General features: G+C 47.6%; 1 protein-coding gene across 4 annotated transcripts in view; it reads left to right on the forward strand.

Annotated features, from left to right (window-relative positions):
• The window catches only part of NUP85 (nucleoporin 85), a 25010-nt gene continuing 5628 nt past the window's right edge, over positions 1 to 19382 (forward strand). For all 4 annotated transcript variants that reach the window (XR_004179504.1, XR_004179505.1, XM_031657753.1 and 1 more), the window contains exons 1-8: positions 1 to 130; positions 1202 to 1245; positions 4201 to 4270; positions 6939 to 7060; positions 14902 to 15036; positions 15141 to 15263; positions 15497 to 15628; positions 15853 to 15959. Coding sequence is in view for 2 of the 4 variants with exons in the window: in XM_031657753.1 (XP_031513613.1) it covers positions 19 to 130; positions 1202 to 1245; positions 4201 to 4270; positions 6939 to 7060; positions 14902 to 15036; positions 15141 to 15263; positions 15497 to 15628; positions 15853 to 15959 (845 nt within the window). In the remaining 2 variants the exon portion in view is untranslated. The remainder of the gene's footprint in view (positions 131 to 1201; positions 1246 to 4200; positions 4271 to 6938; positions 7061 to 14901; positions 15037 to 15140; positions 15264 to 15496; positions 15629 to 15852; positions 15960 to 19382) is intronic.

Consider the following 19382-nt stretch of genomic DNA (forward strand, 5'->3'; position numbering starts at 1 on the left):
CTTTTCTGGCACTACAAGATGTTCCAGGCTCATCTTGTGTGTTATTTCATTTTTTATAGATTGGTTCGAGTGAGTAAAAACTACCGATCAGTCATAAGAGCATGTATGGAGGAAATGCACCAGGTTGCAAGTAAGGACTGTGCGTGTGTGTGTGTGTGTGTGTGTGTTGGTATTTTGAGTATTTATCTATGCATAAATACTGTGAGGTAAAGTTTGATTGATATTCCAGTCCAAAACTTACTTTTCCATCTTTCACAATCTTTACTTTTTTGGTAATCTTTTAGAGTTTTTTTTTTTTTTTTTTTTTTTTTTTTGAGACCGAGTGTCACTCTGTCGCCCAGGTTGAAGTGCTGTGGCATGAACTCAGGTCACTGCAACCTCCACCTCCCAGGTTCAAGCGATTCTCCAGCCTCAGCCAGCCTCCTGAGTGGCTGGGACTATAGTTGCATACCACCAAGTCCAGCTAATTTCTGTATTTTTAGTAGAGGTGGGGTTTCACTATGTTGGTCAGGCTGGTCTTGAACTCCTGGTCTCAAGTGATCTGCCTGCCTTGGACACCCAGAGTGCTGGGATTACAGGAGTCAGCCACTGTGCCTGGACTTTTTTTTTTTTTCTGAGACAAGGTTGCCCAGGCTGGAGTGCAAAGACACATTGTGGCTCATTGCAGCCGTGACCTCACCTCCTGGGCTCAAGTGATCTTCCTACCTCAGCCTTCCAAGTAGTTGGGATTGCAGGTGTGTACCACCATGCCTGGCTATTAAAAAAAATTTTTTGTCCCCTCTTCCTCAGAGACATTTGTTCTGATAATTTTTAAATTTTTTGTAGAGACAGGGTCTCCCTAATTTTGCCAAGGCTGGTCTTGAACTCCTGGGCTCAAGCAGTCCTTTCACATCAGCCTCCCAAGTGTTGGGCTTACAGGTGTGAGCCACACATGAAGCCACTCTGACAAAGTCAGAGATCTTTATGGTAACTTTGTTGCAGTTGAAAGTGCCATTTGGTAACTTGAGGGCCTTTGGTTTGAGAATTGAAGGGATGTGAAGCATTAATAACAAAAAAATCCATAATTAGAAGAGATTATAATTTCTTTTAATTTTTGTCATTAAAGGAAACAAAGGCTCAGGCCACAGACCCTGGAATATTCAGCTATGACAATAAGCCTGAGAGTTCCATTGCTCACTTAAAATGTTTTGTGTTTCATTAGTTGCTGCTAAAGATCCAGCCAGTGGCCGCCAGTTCAGCAGCCAGGTAAGGGGAGTCACCTTTGTTGTTTTAGCACCACTGTGTCCTGTGTCCTGGGCACCCACCTGGGGTGGCTTTGCAGTTCCTGTTACGGCAGAAGTCTCTTCAGGTAGATAGGCAGCTCCTTTGGGTGACAGTGATTGTCTTGCCCCTTTCAAGGTCTAGCTCACAAGGAAATGCTTGTTAAATACTTGAGTGAATGTTTGGTTCTTCTTTTTTTTTTTTTTTTTTTTTTTTTTTGAGACGGAATCTCGCTCTGTCACTCAGGCTCGAGTGCCCTAGGTTCAAGCAGTTCTCCTGCCTCAGCCTCCAGAATAGCTGGGTCCTACAGGTGCGTACCGCCAAGCCCAGCTACTTTTTGTATTTTTAGTAGAGATGGGGTTTCACCATGTTGGCCAGGCTGGTCTCAAAACTCTTGAACTCAAGTGATCCACCCGCCTCGACCTCCCAAAGTGGTGGCATTACAGGCATGAGCCACCGTGCTGGCCCTGAATGTTCAGTTCTTATGGAACATGTATGTCCTGACCAAATTGTGTTGAGGGGTTGTCACCCGAAATGGAGAACTAATCTTGTGAGATCACCGTTCAGTCTCATAAACACTACTCACTTCTCGAACTCAACATTTTTTTTTTTTTTTTTTTTTGAGACGGAGTCTTGCTCTGTCGCCCAGGCTGGAGTGCTGTGGCCGGATCTCAGCTCACTGCAAGCTCCGCCTCCCGGGTTCCCGCCATTCTCCTGCCTCAGCCTCCCGAGTAGCTGGGACTACAGGCGCCCGCCACCTCGCCCGGCTAGTTTTTTGTATTTTTTTAGTAGAGACGGGGTTTCACCGTGTTAGCCAGGATGGTCTCGATCTCCTGACCTCGTGATCCGCCCGTCTCGGCCTCCCAAAGTGCTGGGATTACAGGCTTGAGCCACCGCGCCCGGCCAACATTTTTTTTTTCTTTGAAAGACAGGGTCTCTCTATGTTGTCAAAGCTGGTCTTGAACTCCTGGGCTCAAGTGATCCTCCTGCCTTGGCCTCCCAAAGTGCTGGGATTATAGGTGTGAGCTGCCACACCTAACCAAACTCAACATTTTTACTGAGTTGCAAGTGGCTCTACTTTACTTGGAGCTGGAAGATGACTTTTTCCTTAGTAGATGCTTCATATTAAATACTTTTCAAAGTCAGTAAGTGACTAGGCAGTAATTCACTGTCTCTGAAGTACCCTTATGAACAAATCATCGTGGTGTCTGTGGACTGAAGGATGGTGAGGAAAGGAAGCCTGCATATTCCTAAGGGCAAGGTCCAGGTCTGATTTATTTCGGGGTCTTATATTGGGCTTTCCCATTAATAGACTGTTTCCTAAACTTCAGTCCTTGGAATACCAACTTCACAATTCTTGCTCTATGTGTTTCGTGTCATCTACTGAATATTTTTGTAAATATTGTCTCTTCCTTTTACTCAAATGAAGTCCCTTGCTAAAGCATCAATTCATCGAGGTAGGCTGGGCGCAGTGGCTCACGCCTGTAATCCCAGCACTTTGGGGGGCTGAGGTGGGCAGACCTCTTGGGGTCAGGAGTTCGAGACCATACTGGCCAACATGGAAACCCCGTCTACTAAAAATACAATATTTAGCCAGGCATGGTGGTGTGCACCTGTAATTCCAGCTACTTGGGAGGCTGAGGCAGGAGAATTGCTTGAACCCTGGAGGCAGAGGTTGCAGTGAGCCGAAATACCAGTGCACTCCAGCTTGGCTGACAGAGTGAGACTCTGTCTCCAAAAAAAAAAAAAAAAAAAAGCCAGGTGCGGTGGCTCATGCCTGTGATCCCAGCACTTTGGGAGGCCAAGTGGGGGAGATCACCTGAGGTCAGGAGTTCAAGACCAGCCTGGCCAATGTGGTGAAACCCCATCTCGACTAAAAATACAAAAAATTAGTTGGGCGTGGTGGCACACGCCTATAATCCCAGCTACTGGGGAGGCTGAGGCAGGAGAATCACTTGAACCCAGGATGCGGAAGTTGCAGTGAGCCGAGATTACGCCACTGCACTGTAGCTTGGGCAACAAGAGCCAAACTCCATCTCAAAAAAAATAAAGTAATAATTGGTGACATGTAAGTTATATTTTTTTCTTTTTTTCTTTTCTTTTTTTTTTTTTTTGAGATGGAGTCTCCCTCTGTCGCCCAGGCTGGAGTGCAGTGGCACGATCTCAGCTCACTGCAAGCTCCGCCTCCTGGGTTCACGCCATTTTCCTGCCTCAGCCTCCCGAGTAGCTGGGACTATAGGTGCCCACAACCACTCCCGGCTAATTTTTTGTATTTTTAGTAGAGACAGGGTTTCACTGTGTTAGGATGATCTCGATCTCCTGACCTTGTGATCCACCCGTCTCGGCCTCCCAAAGTGCTGGGATTACAGGTGTGAGCCACCGCGCCTGGCCATATTTTTTTCTTTTTTTAAATTTTGAGACAGGGTCTCACTCTTGCCCAGGCAGGAACGCAGCGGCATGATTATGGCTCACTGCAGACTCAACTTCCTGGGCTCAAGTGATCCTCCCACCTCAGCCTCCTGAGTAGCTGAGACTACAGGGATGTATCACCACACTTGGCCAATTTTTGTATTTTTTGTTGAGACAGAATCTCGCAATGTTGCTCAAGCTGGTCTCGAACTCCTAGACTCAAACATTCCACCTGCCTTGACCTCCCAAAGTGCTGGGATTACAGGCATGAGCCACTGCACCTGGCCAAGTTATTTTTGTAATGCACGGTAAAATAAAATCACAACCACTAAAACAAAATAATGTTAGCCTCCATCCTGCCACCTAACATCCTCGTGCTGACTCCCCTCTGGGAAATCCTCCTGTAGGATTGCAGTAGCTGTTGGGTTAAGGAATGACTGTCATGTGAGTCAAGGCCTGCTTTATCCCTTGGCTCTCAGAGCAAAGCTCAGGAATGATTTCAGGTGAAACCTGTCTCCATTTCTCCCTTAGGTCTCCATTTTGTCAGCAATGGAGCTCATCTGGAACCTGTGTGAGATTCTTTTTATTGAAGTGGCCCCGGGTAAGCATGGAATAATCTCACCTTATAACATCATAGGTGTCCCCTGCCATCTTCTGCTCTTTCCTCATCTTTCCTGTGCATGGTGATGAGTGTTTTATTCCTGAGAATGTTCTTTCCATCATTATAACAACGGGAAATCATTAGAAAACACCCAAAGAAACCTGACCATTTTGTCAGGTGCTACAAAAAGAATCATACAGAGTGCCTCCTAGAAAGCTAAACCGTCACAGGTACTGAGAAATATTAACCTAGTGTGTGAAAGGCGGGGTCAGTGTTAACATCATGAACTGGCTAAGCTCAAGAAAGTTTTATGAACGTGGGGTGGGATTAGGTGGTGAGAGGCAAAGTCACGTTGGGAATTCTGTCACTAATGATTGGGACAGGGCAATTCTGTGTGTTAACTCTGCCAATGGGAATTTTTTTGTTGATCTTTTTTTTTTTTTTTTTTTTGAGATGGGAGTTTTGCTCTTGTTGCCCAGGCTGGAGTGCAATGGCGTGATCTCGGCTCACCACAACCTCCAACTCCCAGGTTCAAGTGATTCTCCTGCCTCAGCCTCCTGAGTAGCTAGGATTACAGACATGCACCGCCATGCCTGGCTAATTGTGTATTTTTAGTAAAGATGAGGTTTCTCCATGTTGGTCAGGCTGGTCTTGAACTCCCGACCTCAGGTGGTCTGCCCACCTCAGTCTCCCAAAGTGCAGGGATTCCAGGCTTGAGCCACCGTGCCTGGCCTTCTGTTGATCTTGAATTAAACTGTGATCAGTATAGTGTCATGGCCTGTATGAGCTCTCTGTGGATCTGCTGCAGCTTTTTTGCATTTCTTTTAAGGATTTATGTTTGCTATTTCCCATAAATGAGTAGTAACCTCTGTGTAGCCCTAGCATTTTATTCATACTCTCGCTAAAGAAGTGAGGAACTTGAAATTAGAGTTGGTTGGCCGGGCGCGGTGGCTCAAGCCTGTAATCCCAGCACTTTGGGAGGCCGAGGCGGGTGGATCACGAGGTCAGGAGATCGAGACCATCCTGGCTAACATGGTGAAACCCCGTCTCTACTAAAAATACAAAAAACTAGCCGGGCGTGGTGGCGGCGCCTGTAGTCCCAGCTACTCGGAGGCTGAGGCAGGAGAATGGCGTGAACCTGGGAGGCGGAGCTTGCAGTGAGCCGAGATCGCGCCACTGCACTCCAGCCTGGGTGACACAGCGCGAGACTCCGTCTCAAAAAAAAAAAAAAAAAAAAAAAAGAAATTAGAGTTGGTTGTTCAGAGGCCTCCCTTCTCCAGTGGATTTTTGAGGAGGTTACTGTTGGCCGTTTGTATCTGCAGGTTCTACATCATGGATACAGAGTGCTGGCTATACTCTGCCATTTTATTTCATTTTATTTTTATTGATTGATTGAGACAAGGTCTTACTGTGTCACTTAGGCTGGAGTGTGGTGGTCCAATCACGGCTATTGCAGTCTGGACCTGCCAGGCTTAAGTGATTTTCCTGCCTCAGCCTCCTGAGTAGCTGGGACTACAGGCACGTGCCACCATGCAGGCTAATTTTTTGTGTGTATGCGCTGGGGGAGGGGAGACAGGGTCTTGCTCTGTCACCCAGGCTGGAGTACAGTGGCTTGATCACAGCTCAGCAGCCTTGACTTCCTGGGCTCAAGCAATCCTCCTGCCCAGCCTTTTAAGTAGCTGGGACCACAGGCACGCACCACCACGCCCAGCTAATTTTGTATTTTTTGTGGAGGGGAAGTTTCGCCGTGTTGCCCGGGCTGTTCTTGAACTCTTGGGCTCAAGCAGTCTGCCCATCTTGGCCTCGCAAAATGCTGGGATTAATAGGCATGAGCCACCGTTCCTGGCTCAGCTAATTTTTTTTTTTTTTTTTTTTTTGTAGAGATGGGGTCTCCCTATGTTGCCCAACCTAGTCTCCAACTCCTGGGCTCAAGCGATCTGCCTACCACAGCCTCCCAAAGTGCTAGGATTACAGACATGAGCTACCATGCCCGGCCATATTATTTTTTTGTTTTGTTTTTTGAGACAGAGTCTCACTCCGTCACCTAGGCTGGAGTGCAGTGGTGCGATCTTGGCTCACTGCAACCTCTCCCTCCTGGGTTCAAGCAATTCTGCCTTAGCCACATGAGCAGCTGGAATTACAGGCATGCGCCACCACGCCTGGCTAATTTTTGTATTTTTAGTAGAGACAGGGTTTCACCATGTTGGCCAGGCTGGTCTCGAACTCCTGAGCTCAGGTGATCCACCTGCCTTAGCCTCCCAAAGTGCTGGGATTCCAGGTGTGCGCCGCCAGCCCCTTGGCCATATGTTTTTTATCATCATTGCATACTTGGCTGCTTGCTAGTCAGTACTGGTTCCTAAACGGCCATTACTTGTGTAGCTATTGAGTATTTGTGAAGAATCTGGTGGTGAGGTCTGCATTCCATTTTCACCCCTTTCTGGGGTCAGTTAAAGATGGAGCTGCCTGGCACAGAGGTAATATTTGGTGAAAGTGCACTTGCTTTTTCTTAGCGCAGTCCTTCATTCAGGACCACGTGTGTGACTGCTTAAAAGGGATAAACCTGTGTAGTCAGCGCGTCTGCCTTAACGTTCTCTGTTCTTTGGATAAAGTGGAACTTGCTGCAGGTGAAGCTGAGGCTTTTGTGTGTGATGAGAGTCTCTCCTCCCAGCTGGCCATCTCCTCCTCCACCTCCTTGACTGGGTCCGGCTCCATGTGTGCGAGGTGGACAGTTTGTCGGCGGATGTTCTGGGCAGTGAGAATCCAAGCAATCATGACAGCTTCTGGAACTTGGTAAGACAGGCCGGGCCCCCACCTCTCACCATGAGTCCTACTGTCCCTGGTGCCGCTGGCTGGGTCTGAGGACACCCACCGAGCCTCCAGCAGCAGGCTGGCTTTCGGAGTCTGTTACTATGGAGACTCTCTTGGATCTTTTCTTCCCTGGATTTGGATTTAGACTATGGGAGAATCTAAAACCGAGGTAACATGTAAGAAAAATAATGCTTTGAAGACTTTCCAGAGTAAAAGGAAATTTGATTTCTTTGTGGGTCTAAGAAAGAGAAGACATAAAAAGTAATACAAAACCTTTTTTTTTTTTTTTGAGACGGAATCTCACTCTGTTGCCTAGGCTGGAGTGCAGTGGCGCCATCTCAGCTCACTGCAAGCTCTGCCTCCTGGGTTCACGCCATTCTCCTGCCTCAGCCTCCCAGAGCAACTGGGACTACAGGTGCTCGCCACCATGCCTGGCTAATTTTTTGTATTTTTTTTTAGTAGAGACGGGGTTTCACTGTGTTAGCCAGGATGGTCTCGATCTTCTGACCTCATGATCTGCCTGCCTTGGTCTCCCAAAGTGCTGGGATTACAGGCATGAGCCGCCGTGCCTGGCCTTTTTTTTTTTTTTTTTGAGAAAGGGTCTTGGCTGGGTGCAGTGGCTCATGCCTGTAATTCCAGCCAGCACTTCGGGTGGCCAACTCAGGAATCGCTTGAGCCCAGGAGTTTGAGATTAGCCTGGGCAACAAAGTGAGACCCCCATCTCAAAATAAATTAATAAATAAAAATATGAAAGAAAAAAGAGAATCTGACTCTGTTCCCCAGGCTGTTGTGCGGTGGTGTGATCTTGCTCACTGCAGCCTCTACTTCCTGTGCGGTCCTACCACCTCAGCCTCTCAAGTAGCTGGGACCACAGGTGTGAACCACCATGCCTGGCTAATGATATAAAACCAATTGATAGGGGCCGGGGTGCCTACGGGGTTGGATGTAAATGAGCTTGCACATTACTTTGGATTATCAGTTTGGAAGTCAGCATGTCGTATGTGTGTATATGGATGTATTATCTATGTGTTAGGTATTTCCATTCACCTCTGCTGACTGACCTAATTGGGAGGTGGCAGGGAGAAGATTGCTAGTTGACTGGGCTAATGGAAAGTTGACTAAACGTATAAAACCTGAAATTGGGAACAGATTGTGAGGACAAAAAAGAAAAGAAAAAAAAACCTGTAGTTTGGCCCGGCACGGTGGCTCACACCTTTAATCCCAGCATTTTGGGAGGCCGAGGTGGTGGGATCACCTGAGGTCAGGAGTTTAAGACCAGCCTGGCCAACATGGTGAAACCCCATCTCTACTAAAAATACAAAAATTATCTGGGTGTAGTGGCAGGTGCCTGTAATCCCAGCTACTCAGGAGGCTGAGGCAGGATAATTGCTTGAACCTGGGAGGCAGAGGCTCCAGTGAACTGAGATGGTGCCGCTGTACTTCAACCTGGGTGACAGAGCGAGACTCTGTCTCAATTAAAAAAAAAAAAAGAAAACCTTGAATTCAAATAAGGAGTTGTTACCGTTGGGGCTATTTCTAGGCCTTATGGTACGGGGAGATCTGTGCAGGTAAGGGAAGTGCCTTTGTTGAGGAAGTAGTGGGCCAAATGTTTGAGTCTCTGATTGATTTGCTAGGGTTTGTTGTTGTTGTTTAGAGACAGGATCTCGCTTTGTGGCCTGGGCTGGAGTGCAGTGGCGGGATCATGGTACACTGCAGCTTTGATTTCCTGGGCTCAAGCGATCCTCCCACCTCAGCCTCCTGAGTGGCTGGGACTACAGGCGCATACCACCATGCCTGGCTAGATTTATTTTTTGTAGAGATGAGGCCTCACTGTATTACCCAGGCTGGTCTTGAACTCCTGGGCTCTAGCAGTCCTCCCACCTTGGCCTCCCAAAGTATTGGGATTGCAAGTGTGAGCCACCATGCCTGGTCATTCACTGAGTATTTATTGAGCCCCTTCTATTTGCAAGGCACCAAGGAGACAACCATGACTAAAACAGGCAAAGATTCCTGCCTTTATAGAGTTTATATCCTGTGTGTGGAGACAGAACAGCAACACATAGGCCAGTACCATGTATCCTGGCACATAGTGAAGTGCTCTGGCAAGGTGCCAAAAAGAGGGGAGGCTGCAAGTGCTAGAGTGGCATCAAAGAAGGCCTCCCTCATGAGAGATTGGAGGTGAGACCTGAAGGAGGTGAGGAGAGCTAGGCTGAAGAAAGCATTCCATATCGCAGGGCCTGCAGATGCTGTGTTCTAGAGCCAGGGTGGGGCAGGAGGGGCTGTGCTGTGTAGGGATAGGTGGAAGGGATGAGTTGGGGAGATAAAGACAGATATACCAGTCTGAGGGCCCCCTGAGTAGTCACTGAGACTAGCTTTTTGCAGCCTACATAGCAGGGTGACTAAGAACATGGTCTGTGGTGCCACACTGCCTGGGTTAGCTTTCTAGCTCTGCCTTTTACTAGCTGTGAGGTGGTGGGGTTTTTTTTGTGTTTTTTTTTGTTTTGTTTTGTTTTTGAGACAGAGTCTCGCTCTGTCATCTAGGCTGGAGTGCAGTGGCACAGTCTCGGCTCACTGCAACCTCTGCCTCCGGGGTTCAAGTGATTCTCCTGCCTCAGCCTCCCGAGCAGCTGGGACTACAGACGCGTGTCACAACACCCAGCTAATTTTTGTATTTTTAGTAGAGGTGGGGTTTTACCATGTTGACCAGGCTTGTCTTGAATTCCTGACCTCATGATTCGCCCACCTTGGCCTCCCAAAGTGCTGGGATTACCAGCGTGAGCCACCATGCCTGACCTTTTTTTTTTTTTTTTTAAATTTTGCTGTGTTTTCCAGCTGCAGTGCCCAATCACCACTCACTGCAGCCTTGGCCTCCAGGGCTCCAGTGGTCCTCCTACTTTAGCCTCCCAAGTAGCTGGGACCACAGATATGTGCTACCAGCAACAGCGAAAGTTTTTTATTATTTATTTATTTGTTTGTTTTTTTGAGATGGAGTCTTGCCCTGTTGCCTGGGCTGGAGTGCAGTGGCGCTAGCTCAGATCACTGCAACCTCCGCCTCCCTGGTTCAAGCAGTTCTCCTGTCTCAGCCTACTTGAGTAGCTGGGATTATAGGCATACACCACAATGCCCAGCTGATTTTTTTTTTTTTTTTTGTATTTTTGGTAGAGATGGGGTTTCACCATGTTGGCCAGGCTGGTCTTGAACTCCTGACCTCATGACCTCAAGTGATCTGCCTGCCTCCCTCCGTCCTAATTTTTTTTTTTTTTTAAGCCAGAGTCTCGCTCTTTTGCCCAGGGTGGAGTGCAGTGGTCCGATCTTGGCTCACTGCAAGCTCCGCCTCCTGGGTTCACTCCATTCTCCTGCCTCAGCCTCCTGAGTAGCTGGAACTATAGGTGCCTGCCACCATGCCCGGCTAATTTTTTGTATTTTGTTTAGTAGAGATGGGGTTCCACCATGTTAGCCAGAATGGTCTCAATCTCCTGACCTGGTGATCCGCCCTCCGCGGCCTCCCAAAGTGCTGAGATTACAGGTGTGAGCTGCTGCACCTGGCTAACCCAATTATTTTTTATTTTTATTTATTTATTTTTTGAAACAGAGTCTCACTCTGTTGCCCAGGCTGGAGTGCAGTGGCGCGATCTTGGCAGGAGTTACAGGCTCCTGCCATCTTGCCTGGCTAATTTTTGTATTTTTAGTAGAGATGGGGTTTTGCTGTTTTGGCCAGGCTGGTCTTGAACTCCTGACCTCAAGTGATCCACCTGCCTCAGTCTCCCAAATTGCTGGGATTACAGGCTTGAGCCACCATGCCCAGCCAAATTTTTAAATTTAATTTAATTTTTTATTTTATTTTATTTTATTTTTTGAGACGGAGTTTCACTCTTGTTGCCCAGGCTGGAGTGCAATGGCACGATCTCAGCTCACAGCAACCTCCGCTTCCTCAGCTCAAGCGATTCTCCTGCCTCAAGCCTCCCGAGTAGCTGGGATTACAGGCATGCACCACCATGCCCGGCTAATTTTGTATTTTTTTTAGTAGAGACGGGGTTTATCCATGTTGGTCAGGCTGGTCTCGAACTCCTGACCTCAGGTGATCCGCCTGCCTCGGCCTCCCAAAGTGCTGGGAGTACAGGCATGAGCCACCACACCCAGCAATTTTTTTATGTTTTGAACTCCTGGCCTCAAGCAATCCTGCCTTGGCCTCCCAAAGTATTGGGATTATAGGTGTGAGCCACTGTGCCCAGCCACTAGCTGTGAGATCTTGAGTGAGCTACTTAATGGCCCTAAGGGTCCTCATCTGTGTAGTGGAGATAATAATACTTGTCCCACGGGGCTGCTGTGCTCATTAAATTAGTTAAAGGACATAAATGTGGTTGAAGTAGTTGACATGGTTGATGTACAGTAAAAGCTAGTATTTTACTTCTAAGCCAGATGGGGTGAGGGGACATTGGAGAGCTGAGCAGAGGAAGCCTGAGATCTTACTTAGGTTCCCAAAGGCTGTCCTGGCTGCCATGTTGAGACTATACAGCAAGGATGGAAGCAGGCCAGTCCGGATTCTGCTGTACTAAGCCAGGCAAAAGATGGTGGTGGTGTAGGCTAGATATGTTTGAAGAGAGTTGATGGGGTTTGCTGATGGATTGATTTGATGTGGGCATGCAAGAAATAGAAGAATGTGGGAGGATGAGGTTGGTGAGTTGGAGGCAAACTGGTGTTTAATTTTAGACATGTTTCTCTCTTGTGTGTGTGTGTTTTCTTTCTTTTTTTTTTTTTTTCTGAGACAGAGTCTCTTGCCTATGTTGGAGTGCAGTGGTCGGATTACAGCTCACTGCAGCCTTGACCTCCTAAGCTTAGGTGATCCTCCCACCTCAGCCTCCCAGGTAGCCAGGACTACAAAGGCGTGCCACCACATCCAGCTAATTTTCTTATTTTTAGTGGAGATGGGGTTTTGCCGTGTTGTTCAGGCTGGTCTTAAACTCCTGGGCTCAAGCAGTCCACCCTCCTTGGCTTCCCAAAGTGTTGGGATTACAGGCGTGAGGCACCATGCCTGTCCGACATGTTACGTTTTAAGATGCCTATTCAAGATCCAAGTGGAGATGTTGACTAGGCCCTTGGATATACAAAGCTGGAATTCAGAGAAGGAAGTTTGGGCTAGAGTGGAAAAGTTGGGAGTTATTAGTATGTGTATGTATATATATTTGTGATTTTTTTTTTTTTTTTTGAGATAGAGTTTTGCTGTTGTCGCCCAGGCTGGAGTGCAGTGCCTTGAATACTGAATTAGTGAATGTTAAACCATTGCTTCTAGGGGAAATACAGGGTTAGGTTCCTGCAAGCCTCTGGTCACATTTTGTTCAACCAATCAATATATAACTGATCACTTGTTTTATGTGTGTTTCTGTTTAGAGACAACTTACTTGACATAATATTGTTGATTCATTAACAGTGAACTCAGGGCCAACAGCACTGTGATTTGTGCCTGACTGAACCTTATCCAACACCTCCCATAGTTCTTGCACTTAGCAACACTAGAAAGCACCTCAGTACTATACTTGGGGACCCAACAAAATGTACACAAATGAAAAAAAGTAGCATTAACTGCATCACAATAAAGCTTTGTTTAGTGTGTGTCAAGCAACTCAATATTCTTACCACTCTGTACACGTCCATGAATTTTGATTTGAAAGTACCACAAATATTGATTTGGGGGTTACAAATAAATTTTAGTGAGTAGGCAGATTCATAGATAAAGACTGAACTGTGAGGACTATTTGGTTGAATGTATTTTTATTTTATTTATTTTATTTTATATTTTATATATATATTTTATATTTTATATTTATTTTTTTATATTTTATATTTTATTTTATTTTATTTTCAAGATGGAGTCTCACTCTGTCGCCTGGGCTGGAGTGCAGTGGCGTGATCTCGGCTCATTGCCACCTCTGCCTCCCGGGTTCAAATGATTCTCCTTCCTCAGCATCCCGAGTAGCTGGGACTACAGGCACACACCATCACGCCCAGCTAATTTTTGTATTTTTAGTAGAGACAGGGTTTCACCGTGTTGGCCAGGCTGGTCTCAAACTCCTGATCTCAGGTGATCCACCCGTCTCGGCCTCCCAAAGTGCTGGGATTACAGATGTGAGCTACCGCTCCCGGCCTGAGTGTATTTATTTTACATATTTATATTTGAACTGAAACTTTTATGAACCATTTTATTTAATGCATTCTGACATTTTCTATTATTTCATTTTAATTTTTTTCCAAACAAAACTTCTCACATATTTATTATTGAACCAGCCTACCAGTGTAGAGCTTATAATCAGAGAAAAACCATTTTCTCAACAAAGTATGTCCACCTTTCCAGATAGTGGTGACAGTTTCAGCTTGTTGTGATAAGGTGTGCTGCATCTCATGTGTCATTCCTGGCAGACCTAGCTTGGTTCTTCTCCAGTCCCTCCTCTTGGGGTTGTAGCTAACTGTATTAGCAGTTTTTTGTTTTGTTTTGAGATGGAGTCTCACTCTGTTGCCCAGGCTGGAGTGCAGTGGCGCAATCCCAGCTCCCTGCAACCTCCGCCTCCCAGATTCAAGCGATTCTCCTGCCTCAGCCTCCTGAGTAGCTGGGACTACAGATGAGTACCACCACGCCTTGCTAATTGTTTTGTATTTTTAGTAGAGATGGGGTTTCACCATGTTAACCAGGATGGTCTCAATCTCCTGACTTTGTGATCTGCCTGCCTTGGCCTCCCAAAGTGCTGGGATTACAGGCATGAGCCACCACGCCTGGCCCTGTATTACCAGTTTTAATCTGAATCCACTGGGGAATGGGACGATTTTGCTTTTGTTTCTTGGCCAGGAATTGCATGATCCTGAACCTTTTGTGAGAAGACGGTGGGAGAAAGAATCAACAGCACACACCATGATGGTGGAGAAGGGGTGGGGGGAAGCGGGTAGAGGAACATGTTTCTCTGTTTCATTTATTTTTGAAAAGCTGGGTCTGGGCGTGGTGGCTCACACCCAACACTTTGGGAAGCCGAGGCGGGGAATCACTTGAGTTTAGGAGTTCGAGACCAGCCTGGCCAACATGGTAAAACCCTGTTTCTACTAAAAACACAAAAATTAGCTGGGCGTGGTGGCATGTACCTGTAATCCCAGCTACTCAGGAGGCTGAGACAGGAGAATCACTTGAACCCGGGAAGTGGAGGTTGTAGTGAGCCAAGATTGTGTCATTATACTCCAGCCTGGGCAGAAAGAGCGAAAATCTAAAAAAAAAAAAAAAAAAAAGCTGGTCACAGACTATAATGGACTACAGCTGGCTGTTTGAAAAACATGGTGGAAGTGGCAAAGCCATGAGACTGGATGTGATAGATTACTTCTGGAGGGAAAGAGCCATCATTCTTCCCAGGGCCGACTCAGGGGCAGAAAGAAGCCTATGTGTGAGGAGTTAAAAAGCCAAAGTGTGGCTGGGTGCGGTGGCTCACACCTGTAATCCCAGCACTTTGGGAGGCCAAGGCGGGCGGATCATGAGGTCAGGAGATCAAGACCATCCTGGCTAAGATGGTGAAACCCTGTCTCTACTAAAAATACAAAAAATTAGCCAGGCATGGTAGTGAGTGCCTGTAGTCCCAGCTACTTGGGAGGCTGAGGCAGGAGAATGGCATGAATCCGGGAGGCGGAGTTTGCAGTGAGCCGAGATCACGCCACTGCACTCCAGCCTGGGCGACAGAGCGAGACTCAGTCTCAAAAAAAAAAGCCGAAGTATGGGGTGAGGGGACTGGCCTCCTCACGCCTCGGCAGGGCCAGGCCTCCTGCTAGTGCTCATGGGCCCGATCTCCTCCCAGGTGACCATCTTGGTGCTGCAGGGCCGGCTGGATGAGGCCCGACAGATGCTCTCCAAGGAAGCCGACGCCAGCCCCGCCTCTGCAGGCATATGCAGAATCATGGGAGACCTGATGAGGACAATGCCCATTCTCAGTGTACGTGGGGGTAGCTTTGCTCTGCTGGGTCACAGGAGATGGGTGATTCACTAAATATAAAGAGTTTGGGTGGGATGATGTCTCATGGCTGGTCTCTCCCTTAGCCCGGGAACACCCAGACACTGACAGAGCTGGAGCTGAAGTGGCAGCACTGGCACGAGGAATGTGAGCGGTATCTCCAGGACAGCACATTCGCCACCAACCCTCACCTGGAGTCTCTCTTGAAGGTCTGGGAAGCAGTTCAGATTGCATCCATGTTGGCTTCCTGTGGGGGCTGTGGCATCTAGTGCAGCAGTGGCAGAAGCTTGGTCCTCTTTGGATAGGGCTGTCTGTTGCTCTGCCATGATGGTGAGAGCTTTCAGACTAGTTGAAATCCAGTGCTCTAGCTGAGAGCAGGAGCATTATGGAGAAAGTACCCCTGAAAGGAGGACAGAGTTCAGCACAAGTGTCTCTTCCTCAGATTATGCTGGGAGACGAAGCCGCCTTGTTAGAGCAGAAGGAACTTCTGAGTAATTGGTATCATTTCCTAGTGACTCGGCTCTTGTACTCCAATCCCACAGTAAAACCCATTGATCTGCACTACTACGCCCAGGTGAGTGAGCTTGGGGTGGGCAAGGGTGGAGGTAGGAGTCCTGGTGGCGCCGTGATGGGTCATTCTCTTTGAATTTGTCCCCGAGGAACAGGAAGATCCTTTCCTTTGGTCCTTAGTGAAAGAACATGGCACCCTTCTCTGGGGTTCCTTATACAGCAGCCCTGCCTGTGCCCTGAGTCTCTGCTTCCATCCTCGGAATTGAGTGTCTCATCACCTTTCCACAGTCCAGCCTGGACCTGTTTCTGGGAGGTGAGAGCAGCCCAGAACCCCTGGACAACATCTTGTTGGCAGCCTTTGAGTTTGACATCCATCAAGTGATCAAAGAGTGCAGGTAGGATCTCTCCCACCCCCCACTGTAACCATTTTTAGGTGTGCAAATATCACCACCATCCGTTTCTAGAGTGGCCTGTTCTTCCTTACCCTTCTTTCCTCAGACCTGCTATCTTAGTCCATCTCTTGCTGCTATTGCAGAATACCTGAGACCAGGTAATTTATAAAGAAAAAGATTATTTTCTCACAGTTCTGGAGGCTAGGAAGTCCAGGATCAAGGTACTGGCAATGTTTCTGGTGAGGGCTGCTCTCTGCTTCCAAGATGGCACCTTGAACAACTGTGTTCTCATGTGGTGGAAGGGCAAGAAGGACAAACTCCCTTTGTCAAGTCACTTTATAAGGGCACCCAATCACATTCATGAGTGAGGAGTCCTCCTGGCCTAATCACCTCTCAGAGGCCCTATCTCTTAATACTATCACATTGGCAAAACTGGGGTTTTAGAGGGGATCCCTTCAAACCATAGCACCTGCTCCCCTGCTTGGCCTGCTACAGGTAGATAATGGCTTCTCCCTGGGTGAGCTTGGGGACTTCCTGGAGGCTTGAGGGCTACCATATACATAACTGTTTCTATTTTAGGGATGTTTATTTAAAATAACATTGCAGGAAATTACTTTGACAATTTAAAATCTAGAAAAAGCCAGCAAGCCTGTTTCTTGGCACCTAATGGATACGTAGTCACCTTATGGGATGGCATGTTCCAACAGTCTCACTCCAGTGACGTGAGCTACCAAACCACCGGGCTTGAGGCTGGGTATTATTCAGAATTTCCAGCCCTCTATCCAAAAGAAGGTGTTCTGTCATTGCACTGAATCTTTAGCAAGGCAGGAAAGGGAGTGCCAAACATAATGAATCAGAGATAAACCTTTCCAGAACTCTCCATATATGTTAAGTCAGAAAGAATGTCCCCTTCTTGTGCACACTGGATGGTGGGCATTGCACTGAAGACCTGCTGGGAAGGGAGGAAGTGGGTAATAGCAGAAGATGGCCTTGATCAGGTGGCAGATTCACTGACCTCAACTGGCTCTTTGTAGATCTGGGCATGGGAAGTGTTTCCTTAGCCCTGCCGGCTCTTATTTTGGCCAAAAGAAAGCCAGGGCTTCAAGAAAATGATTCTAGATTTGGGGAATGAAAAAAGTTTTTTGTGTGTTTGTTTGTTTCTGGGGTTTTGGTTTTTTTTTTGAGACAGAGTTTTGCTCGTTGCCCAGACTGGAGTGTGGTGGCGCGATCTTGGCTCACTGCAACCTCCACCTACTGGATTCCAGCAATTCTCCTGCCTCAGCCTCCCAAGTAGCTGGGATTACAGGTGTCTGTCACCACGCTGAGCAAATTTTTGTGTTTTTCAATAGAGACAGGGTTTCACCATGTTGCCCAGGCTGGTCTGGAACTCCTAACCTCAGGTGATCTGCCCACCTCAGCCTCCCAAAGTGCCGGCATTACAGGTGTGAGCCACTGCCCCCTGCCAAGGTTTTTTTTTTTTGTTTTTGTTTTTGTTTTTGAGACAGGGTCTTACTTTGTCACCCAGGCTGGAGTGCAGTGGAGTGATCTCAGCTCTCTACAACCTTGATGTCCTGGGTTCAAGTGATCCTCTTGCCTCAGCCTTCCAGGTAGCTGGGACTACAGGTGTGTGCCACCATGCCTGGCTAATTATTATTATTTTTTTTGTAGAGATGAGATTTCACTATGTTGCCCAAGCTGGTCTTGAACTCATGAGCTCAAGTGATCTGCCTGTCTCAGCCTCCCACAGTGCTAGGATTACAGGCGTGAGCTGCCATGCCCGGCCTGATAGTCAAGTTTTGTGTCAGTATTTTCACAGGCCTGTAAACATCGTGGGAAGGCCCTGCATGGAGGAATTAGAATAAGTTAAAAACACGCAAACACACCATCATTTGGCTTTTTTGGTGTCTCTGCCCATAGTTGAGTATTCCTAAATTTCCTGTCCGTTATAATAGTGAATGCGTTTCACCAGGGCTTCCTTTATAAGCTGTATCTGAATTTCTAGGAATAAAACAGATTTGAGCAGAACAAGTCTCTTGGATGCAGGGAGTATAAAAGGGGAAAGGGTCCTGCTATTTCCAGTGGCAGAAGAAAAAGAGAAGTACCAATGAAGAGGGGTGAACAACAACACTCTCGTGCCGGACACAGACAAGGAAGGGTTAGGCTTACAGTCCCCCAGTCTTGGCCTCTCTCCATCCTCACAAGCAGGAAGGGATCTGAGCTCTGTTAGTGGGAAATCTTGGAGTTTGCATTTCTCTGATGGCGAGGCTACCTCCTATCCTGTTTTGAAAGAGGAACAGAAAAGCAGAGCTTGTCCCAGGAATTGTGAAATGGGCTGAAATGTCTTGAGAGACAGTAGCAGTTTTAGAAGTGTGCCCTCCTGGCTGGGGAAAGATTGAATTGGGGTCTTGTGGGCACATGTTTTCTCATGGGATGTATCAGTCAGATCCATGCACACTTCCGGGGGGCAGGGAAGTGTCTCTTTCTGGACTTGAGCCAGTGGGCTGTTGGCATGCCTTTTTAAAGGCATTAGAAAGAGGTTTCTTTCTCTTTTTCCTTTCCTGATCACACCACCTTCATATGAACATGGAGAAGGGAGGTTTCTAAGTGGGCCCCTGATTTACTCCTATGTCAGTAGTCATGCCAGACCCTAAGGGGCAGAAAAGGCAGCCAGGGGATCCTGACTCAGAGGCTGTAGTTCCTCAGCCCTGCTAAAGGGCCAGGGGTTTGTCTGTCAGCGCCTGGCTGGGCATGCTTGACTGTTAACCCCTCAGCTGAAAAGATGGCAGGATTCTTCCATGGTGTCCTCCACAGGGTCCCTTCTTCCCTCCTGGCTTACAGCTTCCTCTGAAGACGAGCCAATTCCTTGCTCTCTGGCAAGAGGAAACAGAGCTGGGGTACACTTCACTGGGAATTGGGCAAGATGTCAGCAGTTTCCTGGTGCCCTTCAAGTCCTCCAAAAGTATCGAGCTAAAAGGTGACAAGTCTTCCTTCAGTAACCAAGAAGAGTTCCAGTTTAATGTCTGCTGAATCTGGAATCTTCTGACTTGTTTTTTGGCCCAGCACACAACCTTGGATGCAGGGTGCAGCAGTGTTTGCAAACCTCACACCCCATTTCCAGAATAGCAGGCAGAGGCTCTGGAGCTTTGATTACTCCAGGGCCCCCAACAAGCAAGATGGGGCCTGGGTAAGGAGTTGACAGTGACCTTAGTACAGGACAAACAGCTCATTTGGGGCTACAGTTGCCCAGGGGGGTCACCTTCATCGTAGCTGGTCTTCCCAACTCCACAGCGTTCTTTCGTTTTCGGCAGAGGGCTACTTCGGAGCTGATAATTAGGCCTTTCCCGCCTTGAATGTTGAGGTTGCCCGCCTGCTCTGCGTCTCAGCTGCTCACTCAGAATCCTTCAGAGTGAGAGAGTGTGAGTGTGT

The sequence above is a fragment of the Papio anubis genome, chromosome 17, assembly GCF_008728515.1.
Source record: "Papio anubis isolate 15944 chromosome 17, Panubis1.0, whole genome shotgun sequence".
NCBI classification, from domain to species: Eukaryota; Metazoa; Chordata; class Mammalia; order Primates; family Cercopithecidae; genus Papio; species Papio anubis.